Source organism: Perca fluviatilis, chromosome 12 (assembly GCF_010015445.1).
Source record: "Perca fluviatilis chromosome 12, GENO_Pfluv_1.0, whole genome shotgun sequence".
Lineage (NCBI taxonomy): Eukaryota > Metazoa > Chordata > Actinopteri > Perciformes > Percidae > Perca > Perca fluviatilis.
The window spans coordinates 11279294-11292733 of NC_053123.1; the positions used below are offsets into that span (position 1 = coordinate 11279294).

The window sequence follows — 13440 nt, forward strand, 5'->3', positions numbered from 1 at the left end:
CCAAACAAATCCCCTGATGGAGTCCAGACACTGGTGGTGGAGAATAAATAGAGGGACCATCAACAGCCAAGCCGAGATGCAACCCAGGTCCGAGGGCCGACCACCGGTGGCAGAAGGGGGAGGAGCGGGACGACTCTATTTCCTGAAACGACAACTGCCAACCGCGGGAAGAGAGAGCAGATTTAAAGCAGGGTATCAAGCTGTGATAGGCTCGTCGACAAATGGTCGACCCTGATTGGTTTAACTAACAACAACACAGCTGTTCTGATTACTACTGACCAGTGACGTACCGTGAAACAGCTTATCATTATGAGTGATGGAAAAGTGAATGAAGTCTTCCTTTAAGAATTTACGCTGAGCTTCATTTCATCTATTGATTAAGAGTGACTGCAGGGGAGTCCCAGGCATTGACACCTCTTTGACCATAACACATCGATGTGTTAAAGATATGGAGGCTCATGTTGGTCCAGATGTCTGTGATGGACAAGCAACATGCAACTGTGAATCCTGGTTTAATTCCAGCTGGTGACTTCCGTCACATGGCTTCCTATTCTGTCTTGCTGTTGTTCTTTACTAGGAAAAAATGATCCTCAATACAGGCTAAATTCCGTAAATAGCATAATATATATTTTTGTTTCTCCAAAAAATGCAGTAAAAGATTCAGTTTGGAAAGACAAAACATCACCAGCAAAGTTTTGACTCTGCTAGGATGAAAACAAGCACAAATAAATTATAATTCAATATTTTAGGAAATGATGCATTGTTCCTGCTATACATTCATTAAGCTCTATCTCTGCTGCAAACGTTATTAGAATGATCCAGCTTGCAGAAATAGTTGCATTTTGAATAAAGCTAGAAAATGCTATTGTCAAACTGCTCACGTTTGCAGTGAAACCACGCAAATATGTCTTGAAAGCTACTAAAATGACATTAATTGGACAGGACAAGATCAGCCCACGTCTTTGCCACTGATCAGATGGCCGTGACACAAGCATTTGAATTCAACCCTCTCTTAAACAAAAGTGGCAGTCTTAAATAAATCAACTGGATGAGACAAACGATTTAAACACTGTTTCTCTCACAACCTGCGAGCATCCTGGGACTAACAGAATGGGAATCTGACTGGAGGGCAAGATGAATCTTATCAGCTGCTTACATATTCTGGGCTCTGCCTCAGAGCCTTTATCAGTAATTACAATTTATCAAAATTTGAGAGTCAAGGAGCCGATGAAGATCACAGCAGGACTGGAGCATCTCTCTTGAAAAAGATTTCACTCAGTTTAAACTCTGAAATGTGCAACAAAAAGGAAAGAATGTTTTATTTTCCACATGATTCCACAATTTATTTGCATTTTTGTCCAGCTCTCCATGTACACACAATAGTAACACAAATTGCATGGCACTGTAAACAATGAGTGAACATACTTTTAGATTTTCTTGGATAAAACCCAATATGTCAGAAATTGGCTGTTCTTTGTTTTATAATGGAAATGTGCCCGGATAATTTAGTTGATTCTGTTATCTAGAGATTATCAGTATCTCACAATTGGATTTCACATTGACCTAACATTTACCAAATGTCCCTTTGTTGGCCAAATATTAGTGTAGAAACACTGCCTGAAAGAAACAACTCTAAAATGTTTGGCAACTTGTAAAACAGAATCTTTGCAAGGCCACTCGGAGCACTTTCTGCCAAAATGGATCAAGCATGCTTACATACAATCAGCTGTGTAAATACAATTGTTACAACATGTAAACAACTGTATTTGTACAACCACTACGATTATAGAGTTACTGGTAAAATACATTCAGAAGGAGGTCAGATAATACAAGACCAAGTCTTGTGTGTCTTCAGTTTGTGGAGGCAGAAAGAGAAACAGCGTAAACTCTGGTCAGTGCCAAAACCACCAAGTTTAAGGAACTTAATTCTCCACTGGGTCGTATGAATAATGCACTGAAGGATCTGTGACTAAATGATACTAAATATAAGCGTTATGGTCCACTGAAGGATCCGTGACTAAATGATATTAAATGTAAGCGTTTATGGTCCACTAAGATGCTTTACAAATGTAGACCTGTGGAGATGCATGAACTAGTGGCAAATCCACATTGAAATCCAATCTATAAAGTGGGGATGGATCGGTCATACATTTAGGAAGGATCCGAGGAACATAGCAAGACAAGCTCTGGACTATAATCCCCAAGGCAAGAGGAAGCTAGGGAGACCTAAATCCAAGTGGAGGCGGTCCACGCTTGATGAACTGACCAAGACGGGGAACTCCTGGCAAGAAGTAAAGACCTTAGCGCAGAGGAGAGTGAGGTGGAGATCCATGGTGGACGCCCTATGCTCCCAAGGGGGCCAAGAGGATTAAATGAAGAAAAAAAAAAAATGAAGATTCTTTACTAAGATATATGGATGCCTTATACTGGAAGTGGAAATCTGAAACAATTCCAGGGCTGAATAAAAGAAAAGTCAGTGACACTTTCTATGAGGGCATTCATAGGGAACTTTAAAGCATTTCAAATGCCTCATTACTGCACGTTTTCTTATGCACTATATCAACAGTCATAACATTACAGATTATAACATTATAGATGTGATTTATAATGAATTATAAGTTCAAGTGTCTTATCAATGCTCTAGAGTCTAGACTGATGGGGCTTAAAATACATTATGACTATCTATTATCACCTATACATACTACTATCAAATGTAGAGTCTCATAGGACCCATAAGGACTCATAGTGTGCTATAATAGTCCTTGCAGTGTCATAAGTTATCATTGTATGTGTTAAGTAAAGTTTATATTGATGCATATATAATAATGCATGCTTCATCATAACATTTCATTGTTGGTGGTAAGTAAAGTGTAATGCATTTGCATGCAGTGATTATTATGTAAGATGCCAAAATGTTAATAAACCATGCAGGGAAATTTCAAGCCAAATGTGTCTGTGTTAGGAATGCAACATTAAGTTATAAAACCTATATGATATATTCAAAGTAAGAAAACCACAAAATACATTTTGTCAATTTTTGTTGATGTTGATTGTTTGTTAGAACACCCCGACTCACTGTTTTTATCCATAGTGAAAATAAAGCTTGACAAAAGGCATTTTGTCTTTTTCTTACTTTCAATATATCATGTAGGTTTTACAACTTAAGGTTCCCTTCCCAAAGCAGACAAATGTTATTTGTGATTCTCTGCATTTTGGCAACGAACATAACGACTTATGATGCAGCATAGATTATTTAAAAAAATGTAAATGCATTATAATTCACTATGAATGCCCCCATGACACATTATAGATGTGGTCTTCATAGAAAGTGTTACCGAAAAGTCATTACTTTTTTGCATGAGCTAGAGAAAAAGAAATGAGAGATGACCTAATTCATTTGTGCTCACAAATATTTGGTATTTGCTGTCATGTTTTGAGCCCTGTCTTTGTGGTCCAAAAACTGAAATAAAAGAGGAAACAACTGTCAAAAACTTGTAGCTTGTCTTGCTCTGTCAAATGACTTTGTAAATGGATGTAATACAATGAAATAAATGCAGTACAAAAATGTACGACATCCTTGTGAAAAGAAGTAAAGCATTTTTGCTCTAAAAATACACGGTGTGTGATCCAGTTCATAATTCACCATCTCCATTCTTGTATTTGTTTTGGCAATCAGTGCTTTCTTATTTGCATGATTTGATGAAAGAGTGTGTGTGAGGTATGATATTCATCATGCTGGCATTTGATAATTAGCATTAAAAGGTTTGTGTGTGTTGTTTGCTGTTAATTCTTGACCATGTTGACCAAAAAAATTCCACAATTCCGAGAAGTCTTATGAGAATCAGAGAGGAGAAAAATTACTGCATCATTGTTTTGTTAAATTCAAGGCAAGCCTGCTTTTGGTTTCCACATATACACAACATATGGCATCATCAACAAAACACAATCTGACAGCAACAACTTGCATTACAATTAAAACACTAGAAAAGTCATTTGAAAGGAAAAAAACAAAGGTGAATCAGCACTAATGTAGTGCATAGGGCATCCTGTTTATTCTCAGAAATTCAAAAAAAGGCTGTTAAGCCAAAAGGCGTGTGACATTTTCTTTTTTACAAAGATCCAGCACTGAAAAGACAAAGTCAAATGCCAAATGTTCTGTTTTCCTGCTTTTGAATGGCATGAGTGACTGCTGACTCTGATTCTTAACACAATAAAACTCAAACATCCATTTAGTCTTTGCCTTTTAGGAGTCCTCGTGACTTGTGGGTTGCAAACAGTGCTTCAACTGTGCGTTCACATTGCAAGCAGTTAAAAAGAGAAACTAGAGGTCCATTTATTTCCTGTGTCTAGAGACCTTTTATCTCATTTCCACCATATTTGGCTTTTGTTCCTCTTCCTTGGGGAGGAAAGTTGACTGAAGCCATAATTATGGGCTACATTGCCCTTCAGCAGCAAATCAGGTGCGATCGTCGCTATCTGTCCGCTGCATTTTTGCAATACAATTGGCACTACAGCAAATAGTCACCCAAGCTCAAACTGGCCAACAATCAGTGGTATGTGATGGACGTGCTTGCTAACAATCTGAACGCAGTCAGGAGTCTGTCCGAGGCCGAGCGCGTCCTTTCGAGGTATAGCAGCCTGGTTACATGTCCATGTCACCATCGTAGGCCAGGGTCAAGGGCTTCTGCGGTGGAGGAGACGTCTTAGTGGTTTTGGAAGGCTTACTGAAATAAATAGACAAGAAAAAAAAAATGCTGAGTGTATCTGATTTAGCAGCAACTCAACTTGATTTCAGTCTTAACAAATAATTCCATTATCTGAAAGCAGATGCACACAGCAGACACAGTACTGTCAGGAATATAACTCTTGACTTTTTCAAAGAAAAGCAGATGATTAGGAATTAGCTTTGCTTCTATGTGTGTTCCGTCTGTTCTCACCTACAATGTGTGTGGCCTACAATAGCGCTTGAGTTCTTAAAAATGTGAGGAATCTGTTAAGAAAGCAATATAGTACATACCAGACCAGGAATGATAATGCAATAACGAAGAGTATTAAGATGAATCCAACGGCAGTCACAGCGTAAACCCACAGCTTTACTCTTCCATCTGTGCAATCAAAAAGGATTTTTAATACAAAGTTTTGAATATATTTACGTCTACATCTTTTGTCTGGCGATCTTTAGAACTTTTTTTCTCGCATTTCATAACAAAGAAGTGGGTGTATGTTTCAAACATACTGCAGAGGAGCAACTAGAATTTCTTGACATTTTTTTTACAGCATTTAATGATGAGGCATTGATCTACAATGGATTCCACCCCTCATTCTAGAGCTACAAAGGCAGGTTCAAAGGCAGGAATAATCTCAGGCACACTGGTCGAGCTGTAAAGACGATTTCCATTTCAGTACCTGGGCCAACAGGTCGTAATGTCCACTCGCTGAAGAGGTCCTGGGCCTGAGACGGCCCGGGTTTTAATCTTCCAGAGTTGGTTTTCACATCAGCTTTCTTGTTGTTATCCACCCCCGGCGTTCTGGTGCAGTAGTCCAAGAAGCCATGTGTGGTCATCACCTCAGTGTAACCCTTCTCACACCCACACACTCCGCTCTGCATTGGACGGAGAACATCACTTACAGCCAACACAAGACGACTGCGATCGTTACTTTCCCATTGATGCAAAATGCTGCTGACAAACCACTCTGCCATGTATAGGGACTACTCTGCTTTACTCGACTCTCTTAAAACAATTTCTGCTAGTAACGCAGGTTGATTTATTCAAATCCTGACATTAAACTGTGCTCCTCAGGGGGTAGATTACACCAGCACTTCCAAGATTTAAACACTGATGAAATTAAGCCCCAGCCAGGCAAAAAACACACACACACACACACACACACACACACACACACACACACACACACACACACACACACACACACACACACACACACACACACGAACCAAATGCAATACACCAGATCACATTAGCTTTTTAAGCATTGTGGACTCTACTTTTGACACATTGTTAGGATATTTCATCTGCGTTAAGCATTTCAAATTCTATTAAACAAAATGACATATCAAAAGCTTCCTAAATGCATCAGTGACACTGTTTTGCATTTTCGTAAGTGCAGTTACGTGAAGGGTACTCTAAGGGGCAGTAAAACGTCAAGTTTAGGCTATTCCCTGTCATTTTCATAGCTGCTTGTGTGCAGTTTCGCCCCAATCTATGTGTAGTCTAACTGAGACGGAGCCCACACTCATTGGTATTAATGTAATTATGCTTTAAATGCCTGTTCTTGACAATTAGAAATGACATCTGTCAAAATCCATTTAACTCATTACCTAGAACGTGGTAGCAGGTGGAAGCAGCGAAAAACACAGTGAGAATTATTAGATCACAGCTGCCTGATCAAAGTACAATGATCTTACCGGGGTGCAGTGAGAGAAGGGTTTAGTGCACGCGGGATGGCAGTGTCTGACCGTGGTCGGCCTTTTCTGCGGGAAACACCCCCCTGGAGGAAGAGACAACAGGTTCTTATTTCTGTTCCTTTAGCCATTGATCACTAAATGAATGTACTGTCACACCTGATTAATGGGCTCAGTTGCCTATCAGGGTCCTTGATCAATCTGTGAACATTTTAATTCCAACATGGAAAATTGAATGTCAAAATATCAAAGAGTAATGCCTTGGGCTCTTGCCTTCTCTGCAGAAGGAGGTTATTCCTCCTGGGCTCATATTTGCCAGAAACACTTCCTTACAGCGATAAGATCACATTCACCCACTATTTACAGCACATCAAGCTCGCCGAAAGCTTTCGTTCCCACAGCGCTATTACCTTTGTTCTCTTTCTCTACGCCTGCTTCTCTTCCCACAAACACAAATGCATGATTATATTTGTATGGATTGAAAGCCTCCCAGCTCAGAGTCTGGCTTATTGATTACTTATGTTAAGAGGGAGAGGAGAAATCAATGGTGGCTGCACTGAGTATAGGCAGATCAAATAAGGTGTTAAATTCAACTAGAACACTATGCTAAAATTATTCTTTGTGTGTGTGTGTGCGTGTGTGAGTGTGTGGGTGTGTGTGCGTGCGTGTGCGAGTGTGTTAGAGATAGAAAGTACAGAGTGCATAACCCATATAAAGTGTAATGATGTTGTAAACTGAGATTAACTATTGCGAATACATCACATCCGTTTTTGTATCCTACCTTCTCACTTGTTTTCAAACGTTTCAATTATCTCCTGAACCAACAAGGAAATCCATTCTAAACCATCTGCTACAACCACCTCTGCCAAAATTACCAGTGTGACAGCTTTCTCAAATGAATTGAAGAAAATTCCCTTACTGTCATGGCAATGCTTACAAATTCCTTTTTGAGCAATCAAACAATCTGATATTGTAGCACATATTCATGTGATCCAGACTGAATTTCAAAAATGAGACCCCATGCAGCTTTTTGCTGCATGAACAGATTCAGTTCAGTGCAGGGGGACAAACACAGAACTGCCAGATATACAGTACATAGATATTCATATTTCTATAAGAATGTGTGTTCCTACGAGCTTCTGCACAACGCCACAAGACACGGCAACTATACTCACCTGTGACATTGACACCATCTGAGCGCTGACACCACACTGCTCTCTCATTGTTGCTCCATCCTCCAGTCCTCCACTGGTAACTGTGGCATTTCCCCCCTGTAGCAATGGCAGAGAGGAAGAGACGATGTCATTAGCAGTTTGTATTGGGCATCCAGCCCTGTCGTTAGGCTCCCATGGACATTACTAACCACCACTTCATATTATAAAGTAAGATATTTATGTATTATGTTTGTAGTGAAAGGAAAAGGGCATAATTTCCTCTGAAGCAGTGAGCTATAAGACAGAGGCATATTTGGAGGAAATTAGATGGTAGAAATTGGTTGGAAATGAAAAACACCTATTATCTTCTAAAAGGAAGGCTCTTATTTACCTGGGGGAGCTATGGGGGAAGACTGATTTGAAGAGAAGAACAGCCAAAGACACCTGAGCCTGATTTTATGTATTAGCCACACATTCAGTGTTGAATTTTATGGCAAGATAACAAATAGAACAAACACAGCAGGAAAGGCCTTTAAACACAGTATAAAGTCATACATTTATCTACACAGGTGTGCAGTATTATAATGAATGCCAACATGACAATTACCATTATACATGCAACTTTACAAGAAGCTAATTAAAGAGGGAAAAAGGGTGTTGGCGTAAATAGGTGCAGCAATCAAAAATAGTACAATCAGAAACAAATCAAAGATATAGACACAAAATGGATGTTAAAAATTAAAACCGCACTAGAGATTCAAAAAAGAAAATTACATACAGTACTTCCCTGTGTAATACACTCATCCCTTTTGGGTCAGTCAGTTATTAGATGCCTCTATCTTTCATCAAAATTGGATAAGTGGTGTAGCACCATTAACAGTCTATGTGTAGCACCCATGACCTTTCTTTTGTATGTTCAAATACTGACACTTTAATGGTAGCCTTTTAACTGTATTTATAATTTGTAAGTGCTAACCTGTGACACAGCTTCAATGATGACTTTGCCATTGCAATCACTGCCATTTACAGCGGGGCTGGCCATTTAAAAAACACTTGTAGTATCACCTTTTGGTACAGACAGGTGTATAGTTATTGAAACCAAAAGAAGCCTCAAATCCATAATATCTGTAAAGAGCTGTGGCAGTGTGTGGGTTGATGAGTGCTATGTCAAGGTGCAAATACTCCCCTTATGAATTTCCAAGGTAATAGTGCCCCATTACCATCGATTATAAAAATAATGGACATAACAGAGGTGACGTTACCCACTGGTTTGTGGACCTCCATTTTAAAGCCTTTGAGTTTGGCAATTTGAACGTCGCCATCTTGGTTTTTAAGCCAGACGTGACGAGTTTTGGACGAGAGGGCTGAGCTATTGAGGATGACTAAAGAGTGAAAGTTGCAGATTTTTCTATCGGCGGATGCAAGTCACTGGGCGGAGTATTGCCAGCAAGCAAACACAGACCTCCGGGAACTGGCGCCTTTTATCTGCATGTACAACAGTACACAGAGACCTGGAAAACTTGCGATGTTGGGTGACGGCACTTCTTGTTGACGTTCAAAGTATTTTCAAACAAAACGAGACTAGCTCGCCCCTCCCTCCCCCTCATCCTTCCGTGCTTCAGCGAACTAACACCCCCCCCCTCCATTTTGTTGCCGTTTGTGGAGCCTGGGCTGTCTACAGAGACCGTTTTTTTTTACAGTGCGATAGCCTCTACCATGATTGACAGGTCGGCCATGCCCTAAAGTATCCCCTGCTTTCTCGTCTATTGTCAAATTGGAGCATAATTTAGAAAAAGTTAACATCATGCTGTATTGAAGAAGACTTGAAACTAGCGATTGAGACCACAAACCCATTAGGAAAATGTTTACTGAGGTAATAAATCAATTGAGAAGTAGGGTAATTTCCCCATAGACTTCCATACATGCCGGCTTCTTTTTGCAACCAGTGGAGTCACCCCCTGCTGGAAATTAGGCACTTCTGCATTGACTTCACTTTTCGGACCCAGAGGCTCTGTCCATTATTTTTCCGAAAATTAGGGACATCAGGCGGCACCTGAACAATTCCGGAAATGAAACATTGTTTACATAGAGAAAGGTCAATGGGATGGAATAGAAATTCTTCTGTGGCCCTCATTAGTAGAACTCAAGTATAGTGAACGTTTATTAGGAGACAATTTCCACTTCATTGATCCTTATAAGGGATGTGAGACTTTCATATTTAAATATCCAAAGCTTCTCCCCTAATTGGTTGTCCATTTATAGAGAGAATAAAGGCCCACTTAAAACCTTGTTTTTGCTGCCCTCCAGTGGTTGGGGTTCTCCCCCATAGCTGCAGTGATGCTCGGGGCGTGTCCACTACACCCTAACATCACAGCTGGGTGTGGTAACAGGTGTAAAAGCCTTGAAACATTCAACCAAAAAAGGGTTGGTGAAACAATGCGTTTCACCTTGGTGTTAAGTTACCTTTTGAACCTTATTAACAGATAGATTTTTAGGTCTACTTAAGGTGTAGACACATTTAGCCGACAGCCGACCGTTGACAGAAAACTCCGTCGATATGATCAGTCGCGTCCCCGAGGTCCAAAACACTGCCACAGAACACACCAAAAAGACGAGAGGAGACGAGACGTAATACATCTCTATAACAGCAGGCGGCGCTAATCTGTAATGTTGGCCAAGAAATGAAAACCGGCAGCTGATTGGACGAACGCGTCACATGGGTTTGTTTTCTCCGGAAATTCAAAGCCAGACTGTCATGGCGGACGTTCAGAATACGATCTCATATTGTACTAAAATAGTTCACTGTAACATGTTTCTGAAAACATTTTAAGCGAGAAATAGGCCATGCAGTTGCTGCTGTCTTCATTTCAGCCCAACAAAGGTCAGTTTAAAAGATTTTCGTCAGATTTTCAGAGACTCTAGTCACCTCATCCCGCTCGTCATTTGCAGTGTTGTAATGTAACGGAGTACAAATACTTCGTTACTGTACTTAAGTAGAAATTTCACGTATCTGTACTTTACTTCGCTGTTAAAATTTATGTCAACTTTCACTTTTACTCCACTACATTTCCTAGATAAAATGTATACTTTTACTCCGTTATATTTCCACTAAGCATCTTTGTTACTCGTTACTAAAAAATAAAATTAGAAGAAATGTGTGCGACTGCAATAAGGGAGGTTTGGCGAATCACTGCTCCTAGATTGCATTACGCACGCTCCGCACGCCGCGCGCTCTATTTCAGCGTTTGTTTGTTGCTAAAGGAGGAGGACGCACAACTGAAACCGCCATGGAGGGATGAGCACCTACTGGAGGACCTCCCGTTATCGTAGACCACCAGGCTCGACATAAGCAATGGCCCGATGGCCCGGGGCCAGTAAAAACGTATGTCGGGCTGGTTGCAGCCACAGTCACTGGTGTGTGTGTTACTTCACGCAGCACATGTAGCCTACTGACTGGAAACGTTACCAAGGATTATTTACCGCCGATGGCGCAGATGAACTAACGCTACACTCGTTACTGTAAGTAGCCTACAATAAAACCTCCATGATTAAAGAGTCAATACTTATCAATAACCCACGTACCTGTTCTACAGGCAGAAACACGTAGAAACCCATATCTCAGTCTGCGCTGTCCACTCTCATCCACCGCGCTGTGCAAACACAGCTCTACTCTGCAAATAGCGACTTTACAAACGAGCTAAAATGAAAGATGTCAGTTTGTAGTCTAACTGTTTGTCTTAATTTGCAACCAATCTTGAACTTTGGACAAACTATTGTAAACGTAGCTGCTGTCTAAACGAGCCATCCTCTCCGCTGGAGCGGTAAACCTATGGATGTATTTTAAGACCAAAACAAATACATGTGGCTACTTAATATGCACGTGAATGACGCGTTCTTCATTCTTGATGATGTTGCCGGTTGTAGGCTATTATTTAGCAACAGACTTGTCTTATTTCAAATTAGGCATACAGGACTAATCTGAGATCATTTTCTAGTTAAGTAGCCTATCTAGTTATCATTATGGATTTTCCATGTTTTTTAGGGGTTTGCTTGCTAATGTAAAAAATATAGCATTCATTTAGTAAGAAAGTGAAAATATCAAACAAGATAATGCGTATTAGGTATAATTTTATTTTCTTTATTTGAAAGTCCGGCCCCTGGAGTGTCTGCTTAAAAAAATTCTGGCCCTTGGAAAAATGTAGTTGATGACCCCTGGTCTAGCTTTGCTGCTAATGGCACAACATCCAGTGGCAGTGGCTAGCTGGGTTAGAACCATTTTCTAAAGCATAGGTGCGGCGTATATTTTCCTGCTTTTTTATCCTTTTCCAATCACACCTATGATATTTCTTTCAGGGCCAGTAAAAATGTAGAAGGGGCAGGCAAAACTCTGATTTTTTTTATGTTGAGCCCTGCGACCACCCCGACGATAGTGGTGAACTCGTGGTGAAGATAACGTCATACACCCGTGTTGCAAGAAATGTTTCTGTACATTGATGTCAGCTCTAAAAATATGCTGTTTGTTCTTTGAACTTAAGATAATTGTGCCTGAAAAGTCCTAGAAAAGAATGTGATTTTGATTTGATGAGTGAGATTAAGAAGATATGGGAACCCTGAATATGCTTTATGCTTTACTATAAGAAAGCCACAATAAAAGTTCTAACCGCTTGCTTTAAAAAAAAAAAAAAAAAACTTTTACTTTTTGATACTTAAGTACAGTATATATCAGATACTTTAAGACTTTTACTTAAGTAATATTCTAAAAGGTAACTTTCACTTCTACCAAAGTCTTTTTCTAGTACGATACTTGTACTTTTACTCAAGTATTGCTTTCTAGTACTTTATACAACACTGGTCATTAGCGGGTAAGTCCCGACTGCCCTGCCGCCGACCGAACATGTCAGGTCGGCCAAAATGAACGCCGACAGCCCCCCAGACTGACGACGGCACGGGACACACCGAACAGATTTGAGTCACTGACCTCGCCAGACTGTCCCACGACCGATAATCGGCCTGGTGTGTCAGCGCCCTTAGAGTCAGTTAACTAACATGTTTGGAAACTATTTCTAATTTACACATCAAGCACACACTAAGCCGCATTAACATTCATTTGTAGTTTAATTTCTCTCTCCTTTTAGCTGTTTTTGGACACCCCAAACTCCTGAGGGAAATATTTGGCTCTTTAGCAGATAAATGCTCCACTACGTTCAGCATAGCATAGGTCATTCTCTTTGTATGTCTGCTGTTTGGTGCTGAACAAGTATTGTATAGTGGGTTCATCAGAGCTTTCAAATAAGGTTGTGTTAAGATGACTCTCATCACAAAATATGTCAATATATAAGGTTTTCCGACATACAGTATGTATATACATGGTTTCCTCAGTACCTTTACAGGGCTGGGTCTCAAATACTTGATGTGGGCAGCTGCCCTGGTTCTCCATGACCTGAATGATCACAGCTCGAGAGCGAGCTTGGCGCCCAGTGGTTTCAAAACTCCGCCCCTCCAGGCAGGTCAGCTGGCAAGAGCTCCAAGACGACCACACAGTCAAATGGCAGTCTCCTGAGGGCAGAAAGAGACAGAAAAACCTCACTGATAGGCACAACTTCATCAATAACACTGTCAGACTTTCTTTTCTGATACTTGAGGGTGGTTTATATTCAGCTTGCCAACACTATTTCAGGAAACATTTTATTGGCTCCCCTGCTAGCTCCAGGAACGTTTAAAAGAAATCGGAAACAACTTCAGCACACATCTGCAGCTGATAATGCACCAAATGCATAAAAACAAATTACTCAGACAGCCCGATGGGTATTCAGAAGTAACAGACCAACCAGAGTTATGCATTATACAATACAAGCTATAACT

At 40.4% G+C, this 13440-nt stretch overlaps 1 protein-coding gene across 1 annotated transcript in view; it reads right to left on the reverse strand.

Moving 5' to 3' along the window:
• Positions 1–1316: 1316 nt before the first annotated feature.
• thsd7ba (thrombospondin, type I, domain containing 7Ba) overlaps positions 1317–13440 on the reverse strand; it is a 187330-nt gene continuing 175206 nt past the window's right edge. Inside the window, exons 25-30 of the mRNA XM_039819012.1 lie at positions 12961–13134; positions 7600–7695; positions 6428–6510; positions 5407–5602; positions 5018–5105; positions 1317–4724 (exon numbers count right to left, since the gene is read on the reverse strand). Coding sequence (XP_039674946.1) covers positions 4643–4724; positions 5018–5105; positions 5407–5602; positions 6428–6510; positions 7600–7695; positions 12961–13134 — 719 coding nt within the window. The 3' untranslated portion in view covers positions 1317–4642. The remainder of the gene's footprint in view (positions 4725–5017; positions 5106–5406; positions 5603–6427; positions 6511–7599; positions 7696–12960; positions 13135–13440) is intronic.